The sequence below is a fragment of the Sarcophilus harrisii genome, chromosome 6, assembly GCF_902635505.1.
Source record: "Sarcophilus harrisii chromosome 6, mSarHar1.11, whole genome shotgun sequence".
Taxonomy (NCBI): Eukaryota; Metazoa; Chordata; class Mammalia; order Dasyuromorphia; family Dasyuridae; genus Sarcophilus; species Sarcophilus harrisii.
Window position 1 is genome coordinate 247,802,233 of NC_045431.1, and position 19,444 is coordinate 247,821,676.

At 33.6% G+C, this 19,444-nt stretch overlaps 1 protein-coding gene across 1 annotated transcript; it reads left to right on the forward strand.

Moving 5' to 3' along the window:
* Window positions 1-9,398: 9,398 nt before the first annotated feature.
* Window positions 9,399-14,873, forward strand: LOC100924428 (olfactory receptor 5B12-like). The gene is made up of 3 exons (XM_012553050.2): window positions 9,399-10,317; window positions 11,032-11,065; window positions 14,816-14,873. Exons 1-3 carry the CDS (start codon window positions 9,402-9,404, stop codon window positions 14,871-14,873), a joined length of 1,008 nt encoding a protein of 335 aa, XP_012408504.2. The 5' UTR covers window positions 9,399-9,401.
* The last annotated feature ends 4,571 nt before the right edge of the window (window positions 14,874-19,444 follow it).

The window sequence follows — 19,444 nt, forward strand, 5'->3', positions numbered from 1 at the left end:
TGATATCCCACTTTAATTTGGACTATTTCTTAATTCTGGATTGATAATTGTATCTTGTCACTAGAATAAATATTTTTGGATCAAATGTAGGATTAACTTTATAGATTTCATTGGTAAAATTTATGATTTTAACTTCCCTATTTACATGGGCCAATCATAAAGCCCCAAATGTCTCGTCTTTTGCTTACTATTGATATAAATGACTCATGCTTTTCCTAGGATGTGTAACCACCATGAGCATTTCCAGGGGATATTAATTAATTCTGTGTTTTTCTTATTACTCTGAGTTGTGAAAGTTCTTGATTTGAGTCAAGCAAAGCAAAGCCCCTCATCCTTCTCTGTGTGTGACCTATCACAGTTTTAGTTTAGTTTGCATCACAGAACTATGGTACTTTATAATCAACAGTATAAAAAGATGTTATGACTTTAAGATGAATTCTTAGGTTAACTGAAAGCCTTGGATCTCCTATTGGTAATTACTAATGTTGCTAATAAATTGGTTGTCCTTAGACATTTTTACTCAATTTCTCTTTATCATAGATTTTTATTATGATAATAGTGAGATAATGAGAGAGAAAACTTTGTTAAGCCATTTTCTAATATTAAATGTGGTCCATGTAAGGCAAGAAATCTTGGTTTCTTGCAAGAGTCTCTGGAAAGCATTTGGGATTTCTCACTCTACTTTGACTGTCAACCTTCTCCCTTTGAAATATGAATTATTTGTGATTCAAATCAACTGGCAGTGAGTACTATAAAGAAAGCATGGTTCATCTGAAAAAGTTCAGTGGGTTTTAATGTTCTACTAGTATAATGTGAGTCAATAGTAGGACTTGGAAGCAAAAATGCTAATACCAATGGCATACATGACTACCTTGAGAAACTATTAGTCCCATATTAAAGAGATGATGGTAGTTCTATCTTTTGACTTTTGAAGAGTACATCTTAGTATTTTTTCTTTTTTGGGAATCACATTTTTGGGGAAAAAACATTGGTACCAGGAGCATGCTTAGAAATGGTTTTCTGAAAAACAGATAAGAAATAAAGTATATTCATTTTGAAGAATAAAAATGTAAGTGTGTTGGAGCTGGTTGGAGTATCCTAGAAGACAGAAGAGGAATATTCAGTGACTGGAATGTACAGAGGAAGATTTTGGCTTGATTACAAGAAAATGTTTCCTGAAAAAAATGAAGCAATTCACCACTGGCAGAAGAGTTTTCCTTCATTGTAGGGCTTCATTGGATTATCAACTCACTGGATGTATTAGAAAGAAAATTCCTTTTCTGGCATGGATCACATTAGATAACCTCTGAGAAGCATCTAACTCTAAGATTCAGTGATTCCCTTCCTCTATTTCTCTTAATAATTTCCCCAGGACTTTTGGTGCAATATTCATATATCAGTATCTGTGGCCTTGTTGGGACATAGCAAATGTATAAATTTTTGCTTCATGTCTCTAACTCTCCACACACCATCATAAATGTGAATTGTAAAGCAGGAGAAGATTCAACACTACCATTCCCCCAATAAATTTTAAATGGAATATGAGATGGCAAGGTTATTCAGGCAGTTTCAACAATATTCATATCCTCCTATATTAATCTGAGTCAAATAATTTCTTAGTTCTTAGCTATACTGTGATCATTGCCTCTTTGACATGCATGTGAATGTTTGAAGCATTTTAGGCTTATTTTTGAAGCAATTCGAAGCTGTTTAGGATCACATAAATAAATAACAATTTGTGAGTATATACAAGTATTACTTCAAATTCTTGGACAGCTGGTAAGTATAAATGTTTTTTGAATTTTTCAATTTCTCAAATTGTTTTCAAAATACTACAGGGGTTCTAAGTTTGACTGCAAGATTCTCAATGCATGATCACAGTGCAGCTCATGATAATGTCACACATCTCACATGCATTCCCTCCTTTTCATTCTATCCACTGTCCCAGAATAGCTTTGAAAAAAGTTGCTTCCTTCTCTCCCCATGTAATTATACTGCATTAACTGTGAAATTTTGTGAAATTATGAAGATATTATGAACTCTTGAAGTCAAATCATCAATCAGACTGTTTGGAAAGCAGGTTCACTAGACAATTTCATTATAGTACTTTTTTAAATCATCATGGACCATGAAAAATGTTGTGCACAAGCAATGACAAACAGTTCAAATTCCTTGCTCCCATCTCATACTGGTACCATTACTCCCACATTTAAATCTTAGAGGCATTTCACCCTCAGGAGGTCTGGTATGAGTTGCATCGCCAGTTGCAATGCAGTCAGCCTCTCACTCAGGTGTCTCCTTTGGTTTAAAAATACTTCAGGTCCCAGGTCCTTAAATCTCCTTAAGGTTCCAGATGGTTCATTCCTTTTCAATCTATTCTGACAGCAGCAATAAGAGCTCCCTCCCTTCTCTTCACAGCAATTAGTCTCAGCCCCCTACAACTTCTAAGTCTTCAGTAGTCAGGAGAACAGAGTCCAGAACCAGGTACAGTCAGTCAAACCAGACTTTGTCTGTTCAGCAAGCTGCTGTTATTGACCTGATTGGAATTGGGAGCTTTATGCCATCCTAGGCAGCTGCTGTTGTGATTCTTACAGCATCAAATAGTGATGGCAGCAGAAGCAATAGCACAAACAACTCAGCTCCATGAGCATCAACATACAAGCAATCAATTAAAAAGTAAGGTAAAGTGAGGCACACCAGCCATTCCAAAATTCTGAGTCAAGAAATTATTTAGGTTTTTTTTTTGGTTTATTTAAAAAAAAAGAGCATTGAATTAAAAAAAAAAAGAAAAATGTTGTGCAGAAACAAATCTTATATTGCCTCTCAATACAGTATTCAGACTCAGTGAATTTTAATTACCCACACATATAAATATACACATATATCATGATAAAATATTCTGTCAATCAACTTAAGAAAATACTACTTCCATTCAACATAATGAATAGAACAAATAAATTTATCAGGAAATGTGACAGATAAAAGTATTTTAATTCTTCTTGGATTACTTTTTTTAATGCTGCCACAAGGTGCCACATAAAATATTTGCAAAAAGTATAGGACATTGTATAAACTTGTATTTAAAATTTAAACATTGTATTTAAAAGTATAGATAGGATAAAATTATGTATTTTAAAATTTTAATTGAATATATTCATTTATACATAGGATAAAATTATGTATTTTAAAATTTTAATTGAATACATGCATTTTCTTATATTTCTGAACAAAAGTTATCATTACAGTTATTAGAAGAATGCCTGGGTACACACACATGCTCAATCAGATTGAAAGTAATAGAAGTATAAATTTTGTGAGTTAACTTTCAAAATTTAATCTTATTAGATTTAATTGAAAATTTTGACTTGCCAAGATATTTTAGAATCTTAACTGTCTCTCACTGTTATAGTTAGCCCTTCTGGATTTTTGTTATCTGGGAATTTAATGCCTCTGTTATTTTAATCAAGTAAGTGACAAAACAACTGAATTTCATAACAATTTGTTAGTCCACTAATTTATTTAAGGCTTAGTAAAGGTATTGTGAATATATCCATTTATAAGGAAGCAAATTTTATTGAGTGAAAATGAATATACACATGTAAATAAAATATAGAAAGAGCAAATAAAAGCTGATTTTGTGTGGAGGAGGAACTATATATAGAAAATCAATAAGTTTGTGTGGAGAAGAAACTAGCAGGCAGTAACTTAGAAAAATAGACCATCTTCCAAGTTGATGATGTGTCAATATTGCATTTTCCTTGAATCTAAGAATTCAAAATTTCTGCATATGCCACAATGTGCTCTTTACTGTCTTTTCTGTGTCTTGCACTCAAGACAAGTTATCAAAGCAAGGGGGTTATCAAAGGCTCTATCCAGACCTTAACAAATGATTATTGCAGCATTCCCTTTATTACCAGTGAAATAGAATCTTAAGGACTTCTGTCTTCAGAGATAAGGAGCATATTGAGACAGAAGGATATGGAGTTTGGGAAAATAGATATGTTAGGTAGTCTGAGTAAATTTTTAAAAAAAGAATAGCAGTAATATTCAGGATAATAAGAATATAATTTATAAATTACTCTCCTGACAATGATCAAGAGAATAAGAGAATGCAAATATGCTGATTTGCATATTACAAAAGAGGAAATAAGGTTCAATCAGAACAAATGACTTGGCTAAAATTTCAGTGACCTCCTAATACATCCCATATCTTTTAACACCAAATTCACTTATTATTTTTTCACTGCCTCATTTTGTAGAGATTTTTTCAAAACTCTATTTCTTTCATGTTCAGTTTCACATTTGATCTTCATCAAAAACCTTTTGATTGTTTTCAGGTCCAAGATTATTACACCCATTTTCAAGAAGAACAAATTGACACCTGGTGATATTCAGTGAATTGGTCAATGTTACTTAGTAGGGAGATGGTAGAAGCAGGACTAGCATTCAGCTTTGGAGAATGGCCTTATTAAGGCCTTTTTCTACCTTATTTTGTTAACAACAAGCTAAGATCGACAAAATACCCATGAGAAAATAATTTTTCCCCATGGTCAGAATAAACTTTAATGACTTGTTTTGTTCGAGTTGGCAGCTGAGTTGCTAGGTTTCTCTAAGGGAGTACTATCTCCCAGTAATCCAGGGCTCCCTGATCTGCATAAAGTTCATGTCTCTTCCATAACTACAGCCACAGATACTGATGTAACATTCCACTATAGGGCTTGGTGTTGGGAAACTAGCTAGAGCGTCCAATTCCTTGAGTCATTAACTAACTCATATAATTTCCTTTGTGCTTCCTGAGGCTAAACTGAAAGAAGAGTAAAAATAGGTATTACTAAATCTACTGCCATCCATGCCACAGAAATGGTGATGAGTCACCTCTCTGTCACTAGGCAAATTTGAACTGAATTCCAAAGGTACTAGTGAAGAAATTTCCAGTATGATTATATTTCCTAGATTTGGGATTTCAAGATCAAACCTTGAGTATAAAGTTCTTGGCTAAGCTCTCCTTTTTGAAGCTTTGAACATTTTTCTCTATATGAAGCCAACTAAATTCTAGGATATCCACTCTCAAGATGGCAGTGCTTATGGAAACACCAAATTAGTATCATGGAAATGTTGCTAGACATGAAGGCTAGAAGACATGTATAAAAATCTCCTCTATCTCAAGCACTGATTCATTTTCCATGGGGGTAAGTCTTTCCTTTTCTCTGTGTCTTTGTGTTTCTCAGAGCACCAGATTATCCATCATCATATAAAATCTCTATTACCTGTCATGATCTCATAAAATTTTCTTGAAATGACCAATTTGGTCAATGACCAAAAATGGGTCACAAGAGGAAAATGTTTAAGAATCTTTGGTCTAGTCTAATATCTTTTCCTTTTTATTTATTTATTTGTTTGTTGTTTGTGTATTTATTATTTTTAAAGCTTTTAATTTTCAAAATATATGCATAGATAGTTTCCAATATTCACTCTTGTAAAACCTTTTGTTCCAAAATTTTTTTCTCCCCACCTTCCTCATATCCCCCTTCCCTAGACAGCAAGTAATCCAATAGCTGATATCTTTTTCTAATCAATCAACAACCTGAAGTCCATGACATCCCAGGAATAAAAGACTCTAAGGGATTTGTAAAGGATAACACAGATAGTAGTTAAGATAACAGTAGATAAATTCTTTTATAGATTTAAACATTTTACAGAATCATTTTCTGTACGCAGAAGAGCTCTATGATCCAGGTACCATTACTTCTTTTCTTTTTTGCTTTTTAAGTGAACTGAGACTCTGCAGTGATATGACTTATTCATGGTTATTGTGATAATAAAAAGAGCTAGGAGTGAATTTTTTCCTCAAAATGAGAAATAACCCTTTCCCCCTCTATCTCTACCCCCCTCTCTCACACACATAATGTGTATATTTACATTATATATGTATTCTCTTTCACACATATATATGCATATAAACTCATAGGTGCATACATACATGGAAATGAGGATATGTGTGTGTGACATGTTGAAAAAGAAGTCAAGTAGCCCTTTGCTCAGGACTTTAAAGAAAGGGAAAATCCACTATGTCTCAAGGCTATCTCTTCCACTTCTGTGTCCCAATAAAGCAAAGCAAATCCTTCCTCCATCTATCAATCCTTCAGATACATGAAGATAACGCTAATCTCAACTCCTGCCCTGACTCCAATCTTTTATCTCCTTCAAACCAAACACCTTCAGTAACTTCCACAAATCCCAATATGACAAGATTTCAAAGTCCTTCTCTAATTTGGATGAACTCTTTGAAAATCTCTATTCTATCAATGTCCTTTTTAAGGTATGGAACTGACAACTGAACATGTTGTTCCAAATGTAAAGTAAAGAGCCTCATCTCTATGGGCCTAGATATTGTGCCTATCTATTCAGCCTAAGGTAAAATTGACTTTCTTGTTTGTCATGATTGTCAGAAAGTTGTTGTAGAAATCAAATGATCCAATGTATTTAAAGTATTTGCAAATTTTATAGAACCCACTCTGCTGGAATGATTAGAGCACTAGAATTGGAGTCAGAAAAAGTCACTCAACCCCTATTTACTTAAGTTTCTTCAGTTTTAAAATGGGGATAATGAAAGTACCTACCATAATAGGGTTGTTGTAAGAACCAAATTAGGTTATATTTATGATTAGTTGGCAATAAGAGAAGCTATATGAGTGATTTTTCCTTTCTCTCCACTAATTTTGTTCTAGTTCCTATTGTCTTTGGTATCAACTCTTAGTTGTTCTATTGCCAAAGATAAATTCTTTTTGTCAGAGGAAATGGAAACAAAATCCAAATCGAGAAGCTCTGCCTTTACTTATAATTTATTGTAGTTGTCTCATCAGCTTTAGAATCAGTCGAGTTCCTTAATTAATCTTTATTTCCCCAAATAGTCAATTTCCCAAGAACAACACCTATCTCTTTTTATTACTTAGCTTTCCATGCTGTTCTCAGTTCAAATAGATACTCCTCTGCCTCTATTAGTATCAAATATGACCTGCTTTTGCATTTATCCTTGATTACCGTTCCTAATTTTTCTGCAAATTTTTTTCACATCTACATCTGCTTAACAGTCAATATCCCTATATCTTCAAAATTTCATTCTTGAGATCTTCTATCCCTTTAAATGTGAACTTCCTAAATAAAATTAATCCATAGGATTCTGTTTATCCTTTTGCTGAAATGCCTAGAATTCACTCTCTCCAAGTAGAATGTATATTCCTGACAATTGCTAGTTTTCTTTTTTTTTAACCTATCTCAACCTTTGGGATGATTTATTTACTTTTCTTTTGCTCATTAATTTCACCATTTCACCATTAATTTTCACCATTAAATTCGCTATATATATATATATATATATATATATATATATAATTTTCATCAAACAATCCATTGATTGTTCTGTCAGGAAAAGAGATAAAGATAGATGTATGGATAGATAGATAGAGATAGATAGGATATAGGTAGATAAGAGAGACAGACAGACAGAGACAGAGAGATACACAGAGATGGACATATGTATGTGATTATATACATATATATATACACACATATAAATAGATATGCAGACAGTAAGAAACACAGAGGAAAAAATAGGAAGACAAAGAAAAAAAGGAAAAAACAGAGATGGACAGAAATAAATATTCACAGATGGAGAGATACAAAGAAGGAGAGACAGAGATAGAGAAAGACATTGAGAGAGAGCAAACAGAACAATAGAGAACATTCTGGCAGATGCCATGCTAATTGCAAACTCAGTAAATCAGTAATAAAATGATAACAATATTGATGCTTTCCTTGGTATCTTGGCAGGGAGTTTTGTTTTAATGTGTTAGAGATTCTAATTCATCTGGCATATGAAGCATAATTCCTTGGAGTCATCAGTGTAATAATAGAGCTAAATATTTCTTCTCTCTCATTCTTTCTCATCAACCAGGTTTTCTCCTTTTCAAATCTTTCATGCCTTTTGACCAGGTTTGATAGAGGTGACAGAGGTGTGAGTTGAAGTAGATGATCTCTGAAGAAGAATTCTGACCTAAGATTCCCTGTTTCTGATTACCACACACACACACACACACACACACACACACACACACACACACACACAGCAGGTGTCAGCCTACTTATAATTGCTATGAAGATTTTGAATAATTTGTAGTGAGATAAAACTAAGTACTCTAATACTAAGGGAGAGATGTACAACTGTGTCCTTTTAAGCTGAAAATGTTTACATTGATGCCTGGGGATGGATAAGGTAGTTTTCTGCTCCTTAAAGATCAAGTTAGTTTAGTTCAGAGATTGAAGGGACCACTGATTAATCAATAAGCCAATAAATATTTATTAAGGGCCTAGAATATGTCTAATCTATTAAGCATTCAGAATACAAAGAAAGATAAAATACAGTCCCTCTGCCAAGGTATCCATAAACTCTATGCAAACAACATGCAAATATAAGTTTACAAAGACGCTATTTCCAGAATAAACAGAGAAAATTAAAAGAGGAAAGATATTGAAATTGATCTGAATGGATTAAGAAAGACTTCCTGTAAGTGACATTGTAGTTCAAACTTAAAGGAGCCCAATTCCCAAATTGGTCATTTCTTTGGGACCCAAAAAACATGAATGAATGAAAGGAGAAAATATCCCTGTTTGTGGATGACTTCTATTTTCACGGAGGCAGTAGTGGAGGAATGAATAAGGAATAGGTTGTTTGAAATTAACAAAATTGAAAACCATCCATTTGCTATCAAGTGATCCACTGGTGGTCTTTTTGACAGATGATTCCCACAATTTTGTAACTGGGGTCCATTGAGAATTATTTTTACCTAAGGAATTATCAAGAAAATCCATTGTGTAAATCTTAAATCTACAATGATTCCAGATCTAAGCAGGATCTCATCGAATTCTTGGTCAACATTTTTAATCTTCACCTCCCTTCTCAGTTATTTAGCTTTCCTCTTTTTTGGTTAATCCCTCTTTTGTATTATTTCTCTTTTCTCTCTTCATTAGAGTGAAGCATATTCATTATCAAAAATATCTAATTCTCTAAATCAGACTAACAGATTTTTTGCCAAGGAACAAAACTCTTCCTTTTCCTAAAACTAGGAAATGTCACTTTGGGGTTTATTAAATTTTAATAGATTTACAGAGTGGAAAATAATTCATGAGGGATTCTCTGTGAGAAAAGAAATGAGTGAATTTGGGGGACCTAGAATAACTGTTATGACTACTTAGATACTCTTATCCCACTGACTGCTTATCTCTAGTCATCACATGATATAGGTCTCTGACCAAATTTTGCATCGTGGAATCCTTCATTATGCAGAGTGGATTTGTGTTACTCTTTTGTTACAGGTGAATGACATTATTTCCAAATAATCTTGATGGAGAATAAATCTGGAGGGAATGAGTTCATCCTTACAGGATTAACAGATGTTCCAGAGCTTCAGGTCCCTCTCTTCATCATGTTCACTTTCATCTACCTCATCACCCTGGTAGGAAACCTGGGTATAGTAGCACTGACCTCCTGGGATTCTCGTCTCCACACCCCCATGTATTTCTTCCTCAGTAACCTCTCTCTGGTGGATTTTGGCTATTCCTCAGCTGTTACTCCCAAAGTGATGGCTGGGCTCCTCACAGGGAACAAGATTATTTCCTATAATGGATGTGCAGTACAGTTGTTCTTCTTTGTGGCCTTTGCTAGTAGTGAATGTTTTCTCTTAGCTTCCATGGCCTATGATCGCTATGCAGCTATATGTAAACCCCTACATTACACCACCATCATGACAGCAAATTTATGTGCACATCTGGCTAGAGGTGTCTACATATGTGGCATTGCAACAGCCTCTATACTCACAGGAAACACATTCAGCCTTTCCTTCTGTAGGTCCCATGTAGTCCATCACTTTTTCTGTGATATTCCCCCTCTCTTAGTTATCGCTTGCTCTGATATTCACATCTTTGAGTCATTAATCTTTATTTTAGGATTATTCAATTCTTGTTTCCCAATTCTTGTGATTTTTACTTCTTACTCATTAATCTTCAGCACCATCCTGAAGATCCGTTCTGCTGAAGGCCGCCAGAAAGCCTTCTCCACCTGCGCTTCCCATCTCACAGCAGTGTCTATATTTTATGGAACAATTATTTTCATGTACTTTCAGCCCAGCTCAAACCATTCAATGGACTCAGACAAAGTTGCATCAGTGTTCTACACCATGATCATTCCTATGTTGAACCCTCTGGTCTACAGTCTTAGGAACAAAGAAATCAAGAATGCTTTTAGAAAAGCTATGAAGGGGAAACAATATCAATAGGATCACCTTTTTTTTTCTTGGAATAGCCATTCTGTAATTTACATACTTTGATTTAACCCTCAAATCAGGCTATTTTTCTTATGTACACTGAAGTGAAATCCAAACTTTTCCAAGGCAACTTTATGTGATAGAAAGTGTCATAGTTTTGGAGTTAGGAGAGACCTGAATTTACATTGTCTTGAACACTTTCCCATTGTATTTTCTCAGGCAAGTTCTAATCTCAATTTCCTCATGCTTAAAGACCTTAATTGTATCCCCAATCTTATAAGATTGTAATATGGAGTGAATAATATGTGTTGTCTTCTTGTGTTGTGTATGTGTTATTGCGTGTATTATTCAATTATATCTGACTCTTCATCACTGCATTTTGGGTTTTTCTTGGCAAAGATGCTGGGAACATTTCCCATTTTCTTCTCTATCTCATTTCATAGATGAGGAATCGAGGCAAACAGGACTAAGAGCCCTGCACAAGATCACACAGCTAGTACATGACTGAGGCTCTATTTGAATTCTTGAAGATGAATCCTCTTGATTCCAAACCCAGTGCTCTGTCCACTGCTTTATCTAGATGAGCACAGGCACATGCACACGTGAAACACACACACACACACACACACACACACACACACACACCCCTAAGTGCAAGTCAGCAATTGTAGCCATTTTCCTAGAAAGAGGAAATTTTGGACAGTCTATTACTTCAAGAGTAAAGCCACTGAGTTATTACTTCAAGAGTAAAACCACTGAATCATAACAGAGGGATGAAAATAGTACTAATTGTTCAGCAGACCCTAAAGCAGAGGTGAATTGATTAATGCATAAGAACCAGCTTTCCAAGAAAAATTGTGTACATGACACATTTTGAAATTTAACTTATGCTATTTTATTCATCAATTTCTGAAATCTAGATCATTAAAGAAAAAACAACAATAAATTAAGTTCTGATTTGTAGCATTCATTAATTTCTATTATCCAGATACTCATACTCAAAATATAATTATCTCTTTTGTGTCACTTGGAGTTAAATCCAGAACATCACTGAAGTATGGCTACCTATAAGAATGAATGTAAACCAAAGGATGGTTCGAAGGTCCTGCAATTGCAGGACTTTGATCCTGTGGGAGAGATGCATTCCATTGCAATGTTGTCATATTCTCTTGCTACCATCAATATCAATTCCATTTTAGCTAACAGATTATTTTGTTGCTTTATACATGTTTGTCTGTCATAATAGGAAATCCTGTTTAAACATTATTTGAATTTTCTGTGTGTTAAAATAAAGCTGCCAAGATTTGGTAACTCAAATTATTTCACAAGACTTGGAGACACATCTTAGTTGCACTGGGAGAAATTTAGGAATATAGCATACCATCAGCATGTAAGTTAATTTTTCAGGAACGAAATTTTTCAGGATTAATAAACTAATAAAAGATTGACAGTAATCATTTTTGTAGATCATTTTCCAGAATTAAACATGATCCATGTGAGCCCAGAAGTCTTGGTGGGCTATGTAGGATTTTAGGTTGAAAGCAATTGTATATTTCATAAAGAAAATAACTGAGACCATATTATATAGTAGATCTTTGGTGTTTCTTCCTTTACTTTGATACTACTTATTTTCCTTTTGTAGATGGAATGATAGAGGGAGAAGGCATAAATCAAATGGCCCTAGATCACTACAAGGAATTCATAGTTCATTTACATAATAAAAGTACAGTGAGTATTAGTGGGCTACTAGTATAATATGTCAATAGTTGTTGGAATCCTAGTGTTAACAGAACCAAAAACAAGGTACTAAGTACAACTGATAGAAACAATGCTTGTGTTCACACCTTTAGAGAGCTCATATAAGCAAGATGTATTTAAGTACTCATTGGAGTTCATACATTTGGGAGATTTCAGGGTTTAATATGAGATATCTGAATTCACACCTCCCTTAATCCCTGCCTCCAGAAGGAGGAGTTAACCTTTGGGAGGTCATATATAAAGAGGCTCTTAGTTTCAGGTGACTTACTTCGGAACATTGTCAGGGGTCGGAGAGGAGCACTCTGGGAGATTGAGAGCCAGGAGCACTCTGGGAGATACAGAAGCCCCAGAAAACTGCCCAGCCCCAGGTAAGGAGGTGCTGAAGAAAGCAGAGGCAGAAGCAAGGGAGAGTCTGCAAAAGCTCTTGGAACCAAGCAGAGAGATAGGCCTCTGAGCTAACTGGGCCCACCGAAAGAGATAAGAAATAAAGATCTGAACTTTTATCACCTGGTTGTGTTTGAGGTGCTTATTACTTTTAACTGAAACTAAGGCTGCCTCCAGAAAACCTCCCCAAGAAACCTGCCCCAGATAGAACCATTATTAATTTAAAGAAGAAAAACACCACAAATAGTATATTTTGAAGGAAAAATCTGATGCTATATATGACTGCCATGAAAAACCATTTGTTGCAAATGATGGAGTTGATGGTTATACCTTAATCACCTCCTTAAAGAAATCCCAAAATTAAAATGCCCAGAAATAGTATAGCCAAATCACAAAGCTACTAGACCAAAGAGAAAATGCAAGCAGTCAAAAATTAACAATTAAAATTTTGTATCTCCATAGGATAACACAAGTTTTTTTTCTCCCATTTTCTCCATTTAAAAATCAGAGAGGTTAGAATTTGATATTCTGGAAAGCAAAAAAAGCAAAACAAGAATCACTTAGTAAAACTGAGTAAAAGGCTTCAGAAGAAGAAATGAATATTTCATGAAATTAAGGACTTTCAAGCATTATTGATGAAAATACCAGAGATAAACAGAAAATTAGATTTTTAAATTCAAAACTTAGGAAGGCATAAAACAATAAGTAGGAAAGAGAAATCATAAGGTTTTGATAAAGATAAACTATTTCCATCCCTACATTGAAAAATGATATTCCTAAAATGATACTCCTAAAATATATTTCATGTTTAGTGTAACTCAGGATATATAAAGACAGGGGACACATATGGTGGGATAATTTTTTTAAAAAAATAATATTAAGGGAAGAGGAAAAGAATTGCCCTGAAAGAGGAAGAAAAAGATAGGTAGAATGGACCAAATTATCTGATATAAAAGACTAAATAGAAACTTGGAGATATTCAGTGACTTGACCAAAGTCACCTAGTGAGGAGGTGTTATAAGCAGAATTGTTACCCAGCTTCAGTGTATGACTTTTTGCCAGGTCCCTTTTTACCCATTTTGCTACCAATAAGTTAAAAATGATAAAGTACCCAGAAAAAATTGGTTTTTCCCCATGGTCAGAGATTTTAATGATTTGTTTTGTTCTGAATTGGTAGCAGAGCTGCCAGCTATTCCCAAGGCACTACCACCTCCCATGAGCTATGGAGTTCCCAAGTCATAAGGTCCACGCCTAATTGTTTAATTCTACAAATTGAGTTTGAAACATTCCATTATATGTCTAAATGCTGTGGTACCAATTTAAGAGCTAAATTCCATGAGTCATTCATTTATTCATCTAGTTCCTTCTTGGTTTGTTCTGGATGAACTGAACGAAACTAATTCTTATTGCCACCCTATACCAAAACAATAGCAACAGTGACCAATCTAATACTAGAAACATTTGAACTCTTTGCCCCTTTAACTAGGGAAGAGTTTCACCAATAGGATCACATAATTGCTAGACTTGGGACTTCTAGATCAATCTTCAATATAAAATTCTTAGCTATTTCTCCTCTTTGAGGTTCTGATCATCTTTCTGCATAATCAAGCCAGCTAGGTTCCAGCATGTCCAACCCAAGACTGTAGTGCCCATGTAGCTCATGAACATGGAAGCATCAATGGATATGGAGATAGGAAGACCTGCATAAAAACTTGCTGTATGTCAGACAGTGACTCACTTTCATTTTGGGTAAGTATCTTGACTTTCATTTCCTTATCTTTCAATATACTGATAACACTTATCATAATAACACTTGTAATATTTATTTCATAGGCTATCTTAGGGTTCAAATGAGAGCATATGTGGCAATTGTGTACAAACATACAAAGCCTTTATAAAAATGTTATTTTCCCCTCTGTGCAGTTTTCCAAGCTTATTATTTCTTTGTAAATAAAGGTTATTTGAGGGATGGGTGACCGCATAGTCCAAATGAATATTTAATTTAATAATGTGTGAAAAGCATTACATTAAAAACTTTAGGGAGGGATTTGATAAGAATATTTAGGTGATAGAGATCTTACCCTGATTGATAATAGCTCACTTTTTTTGTAATATTTGGGAAGAGTTTCCATATTCTCATTTGAATCTCCCCAAAAGTATTTATTATCATGTCCTTCCTACTTTTATAGGTAAATACCCTGAGTCTGATTGGCTTAAGTGATTTGTGTAAACATATACAATTAAAAGAATCTAAGGTGGCATTTAAACCCACATCTTCTTGCCTTAAAGATCAAAGCTCTCTCCCCTTCTTCATATTACCACACTAGCACTTTACAGTATAATAGCACCTCTAGCCTCTTTTCTCTATGTCATTGTGTTTCTCAGAACACCTGTTTATCAACTGTCATGTAAAAGTCCAATAACCTGTGTTAATTATGGTAAGTTTTATTTATATCTATAACATTTAATTCTTGACAAATACTTTCCTTACAATCACTGTGTAAACTCCATACCCCAAGAAATTTTATTCCCATTTTTCAAATAAGCAGAGATGCACAAGGATTCATTGACTTCCATAAAGTCAGATTAAATTAGTAAATATCAAAGCAAGATTAATACCCACGTTTCAGAATCCTATTTAATAATCTTTCCAAGAGAGGGCCATTCACCTAGGTATTTCTGAGCAGAAAATAAACCTCTTCATCAGCCCAGGAAGATAAGAAGGACTCTCTCTAAACATAGGAACTCAAGAAGAGCCAACTTTGAGTATATAAGTGAAAAGGACTGCTGTAGATCATGTCTATACATATCTGATTCAATAATATCATTACAAAAGGGGCATACCTCCAAGTATGAGAGAAATATTATCTTAAGTCCAACTTGGTAGTTCCTATTATGTTAAAAACATCTCTTATTGTCATTAGTTGTAAACATACTTTTTTCTACTCCTTTAATAGTTTATGAAAAAAGGATTATTTATTTATCTTATCCTTATTTATCTGTCTCACATTGACCAAATTAGGGAAGAAACAACATCTTTTATTGTAGTATTATGAAGACTAATGGATATTTCAAAAATTAATAATCCAGGTTAAAAATGTCATAGGATAATCCATTCAGATGTAAAGAATCACAAACATCATCTAGTCTAATATCTTTTCTTTATAATGAACAAAGTGAGGTTCATAGTATTTTAGGAGTAAAATACTCTAAGAAATTTGTGAAAGATAACAGAGAGTATCAGCAGTGTTGAATAAAATAAAATAAAATAGATAATTCTTTTATAGATCTTTAAGATTTTCAAAAAATTTTGCAGAGTTTTCTATACTCCAAATAGCTCTATGATACAGGTATCATTATTTTTTTATCCTTTTTTGATTGAACTGAGGCTCTGAGATGAAGTGACTTATCCACAATTACAATGCTAATAAGATGTGGGTGTCAACTTTTCTCATAAAACGAGAAACAAACCTATTCTGTTTCTGTGTCTACTCCTCTAATCCATCTATATATACATATACCTATATCTATCTATCATCTATCTATATTTGTGTGTTTATATATACATATATATATATATGTGTGTGTGTATGTGTGTACACATATATACCCACGTGTGTGTGATAGGCTGTAAAGTTCTTCCTTCAAGACTTAAAATGATAGCCCCTTTCACTTCTTAATAACAACATTTTAAAAATATTTTTCATACATTAAACCTGTTTGTTTCTGCTTAACTTTTTTATTTCTTATTCATTTTTTATTTCTATTTAACTTCTAACTTTTCTTTCTTGTTCTTTCCTTTCAATACAAATAAAACATCAAATCCTTCCTCCATAGGGCAGTTCTGCAAATATTTGAAGATAACTTTAATCCCAACCTCTGCTCTGACTCCCATCTTTTATTTCCTCTATACCAAACACTTTCAATTCCTTCTACCAATTCCATTTTGGCAAGATTTCAAAGCCCTTCTTCAGCCTGGCTGAACTTCTCTAGGAAAATCTCTAGCTTATGAATGTCCTTCCTAAAATATGGAATCTGTGACTGAACATGTTGCTCCAAATGTAAATAGAAAGGATCACCTCTGTGTGCCTGGATGCTCTATCTCCTTCTGCAGTGTGAGGTTAAATTGGTTTTCTTGTTTGTCATGTACATCATAAAGTTGTGGGAATCAAATGATCCAATGCACTTAAAGTGCTTTGCATAATTTAAAGAAGCAGCTCTGGTAGAGTGGATAAAATGTTGGGAATGGCATCAGAAAGTGCTCAATTCAAAACCAATCACAGATATTTAAACTCCAAACAAATCACTCTACTGTTTATCTCAATGTTCTCAAATTTAAAATGGGTACCAATATCATAGGCTTGTTGTAAGAATCAAATAAGATAATATTTATGAACTGCAGCACAATGTTTGGCACATAATAAAAGCTATATAAATACTTCTTTTTTCTCTGCTAATATTGCCTTTGGAATCAATTCTTGTTCTGTTCTTCTAAATCCATTCTCTTTGTCAGAGAAAATAGAAATAAAATGAAAACTGAGCAGCTCTGCCTTTGCTTTTCATTATTTATGGTTATCTCCCTATCCTTGAGAATCAGTCTAATTTTTTATTTGGCTGTTTTGCAAAATGGGCAATTTTTCAATAAAAATATCAATTTTTTTAGTTTTTATTTTCTGGGCTGCCTTCAGTTCTTCCTGAGCCTTGACACCCCTCAAACTTACTGTAAGATAGGATTTTCCTTTGCATTCATCCTTCGTTATCTTTTTCTTTTTTCTTTTCTACATTTTTTCCATATTCGTCTAATTTTCAGTGCTCCTTACTGTATCTTCAAAATGTCATTTTTAAATCTTCTAGTCCTTCAATTTTTAATGCCCTAAAATCAGTTCATAAGATCCTACTTTGTCCTTACTCTAAAATGACTGGAATTGATTGTTCCCAATCATAATATGCATTACTGATAATTTCTAGTTTTTCTTTATTTAATTATCTCATATTTTAGGGTGATTTAGTTATTTCTCCCTGACATTTATACAATTCCCATTTACTTTGATCTTACTTAATAATCCTTCATGCTTTATGAGAATCAAATGGAAATTAAAATTTTTCATATTTGTTTATCTGCCTTTTAATTTTTATGATGGAAATATGATTTTCATTTATAAATTATTAGCTGTTCTTGAGTAGAGAAATAATGATAGATAGATAGAAAGCTAGATAAGCAGAAAGCAGACACGCAAGGAGAAGCAGGCACAGAAGGGGAAAAGAAAAAAAAGGGAAAACAGAGAAAGGGAGAGATGGGGACAAATATGTGAAAATGGAGACACAGAGAGAAACATAGAGACAGAGAAAGCCATTAAGAAACAGAATAAGAGACAAAATAAAAGAGAAAATTCTGACAGATGCCCATAAAAACCAAGTCTTTCTTCAGAACTATGCTGACAACTGTATAAATGCTTTCCATCATGTTTGCCTATTATGCTTCCTGGATTCTTTTATATTTTCTAAGTTTAAAAAAATTATAATAACATGCTGTGGTGTATCCTGTTTCATTTAAATAAAGGGAAAAAAACTTCCCAGAGTTCATTCAAAGTATGAGTTCCATCTCTAAATAGTATCTTGACAACTAGATTGGTTTTCATACATTTAAGTTTCCAATTCACCTTGATAGAAACATAGATAGATAGACAGATAGATAGATAAATGGATATAGAACCATGCTGACAAGATTCTCTGCTTCTTTTCACTATACATAGAGAATTAAACATGCAATTTCTAATGATAGCATGTGAAAGATTCCTTATAATTTCTATGAAATACCATTTTTATGAAAATTTCTAATCCCATGATGTTAGGGGTAAAATTATGCATTCTAAAATTAAGGAAGTAACACACAATTGGGATTGGTCCAGTCAAGCTATAAAGGCTTAAAGTGGTGACTGCTAATGGACTAAATATTTGTCTGATCCTCCAAGGCCATCTTAGCATAGTTCAGACATTGAAACATACCAGTGGCTAATAAGTGAGCAAATAAACATTTATTAAGTATTAAATGCTAAGCACTGAGAATACAAAGATAAAATGTAGTCCTTGCTCTCAAGGAGCCAATAACTTCTATTCAAATAGCATGCAAATATCAGTTTACAAACAAGCTATATTCAGGATAAATTAAAAATAATCAAAACAGGGAAAGTATTGAAATTGAGATCAATGACTACAGAAAGATTTTCTGTAAATGAGATTTTAGTTCAGATTTTAAGGAGGCCAACACCCAAATTGATAATTTCTCTGAGACCCAAAAAATCATATAACGAATGAAAGGACAAAATACTCTTGTTTGGCTGCCTTCTGTTTCCAAAGGGACATATTGTGTGAAGGAAACAAATTTAAAAATCGTTCCTTTATTGTTAAGTGATCCCCCAATGGCCTTTTTGACAGATATTCCCACAACTATGCAACTGATGTCCATTGCATAAATCTTAAAGCTACACTTATCTAAAACTAAGGAGGATTTTATTGAACACTTGACCAATCTTCTTTGATCCTCTCCATTCTTTACTTGTTTTTTTTTTTTTAACTTTCCCCTTATTTGGTTAAATTCCTTTTATTGCTTTTTTCTCTATTTTGTATCAGAGTGAAACCTATTCATTAGAAAAGTTTAAGATCAACAATAATCTTATACAAAATTTTGCCAAGGAGTCAGGAAATGCTACTCTGGAGGTTGTTAAATCTGTAATAGATTTTAAAAAGTGAGATGTAATACATATAGGACTTTCTATTTTTATGAGGAAAATGAATGAGTGTATTTGGGGAACCTGCATTTGTGTGATGACAACTACCTAAATATTCATGGTCTCTTAATTGTTTATTTCTAGCACTCACATATGCTAGATCTCTGACAATGTTGTATGTCTTGGAATCATTAGCATGTAAAGTGGATTTTTCTGGATTACCTTTTTGTTGTAGATAAATGACATCACGCTCAA

Bases quoted from the DNA above. Each gene is read 5' to 3' on its own strand.
- LOC100924428 (XM_012553050.2), top strand. From the start codon at position 9,402: ATGGAGAATAAATCTGGAGGGAATGAGTTCATCCTTACAGGATTAACA. The intron at 10,318-11,031 runs AACAATATCAAT...CAGTCTATTACT, and splicing joins TAGAAAAGCTATGAAGGGGA to TCAAGAGTAAAGCCACTGAG. The intron at 11,066-14,815 runs GTAAAACCACTG...TAGCACCTCTAG, and splicing joins ACTGAGTTATTACTTCAAGA to CCTCTTTTCTCTATGTCATT.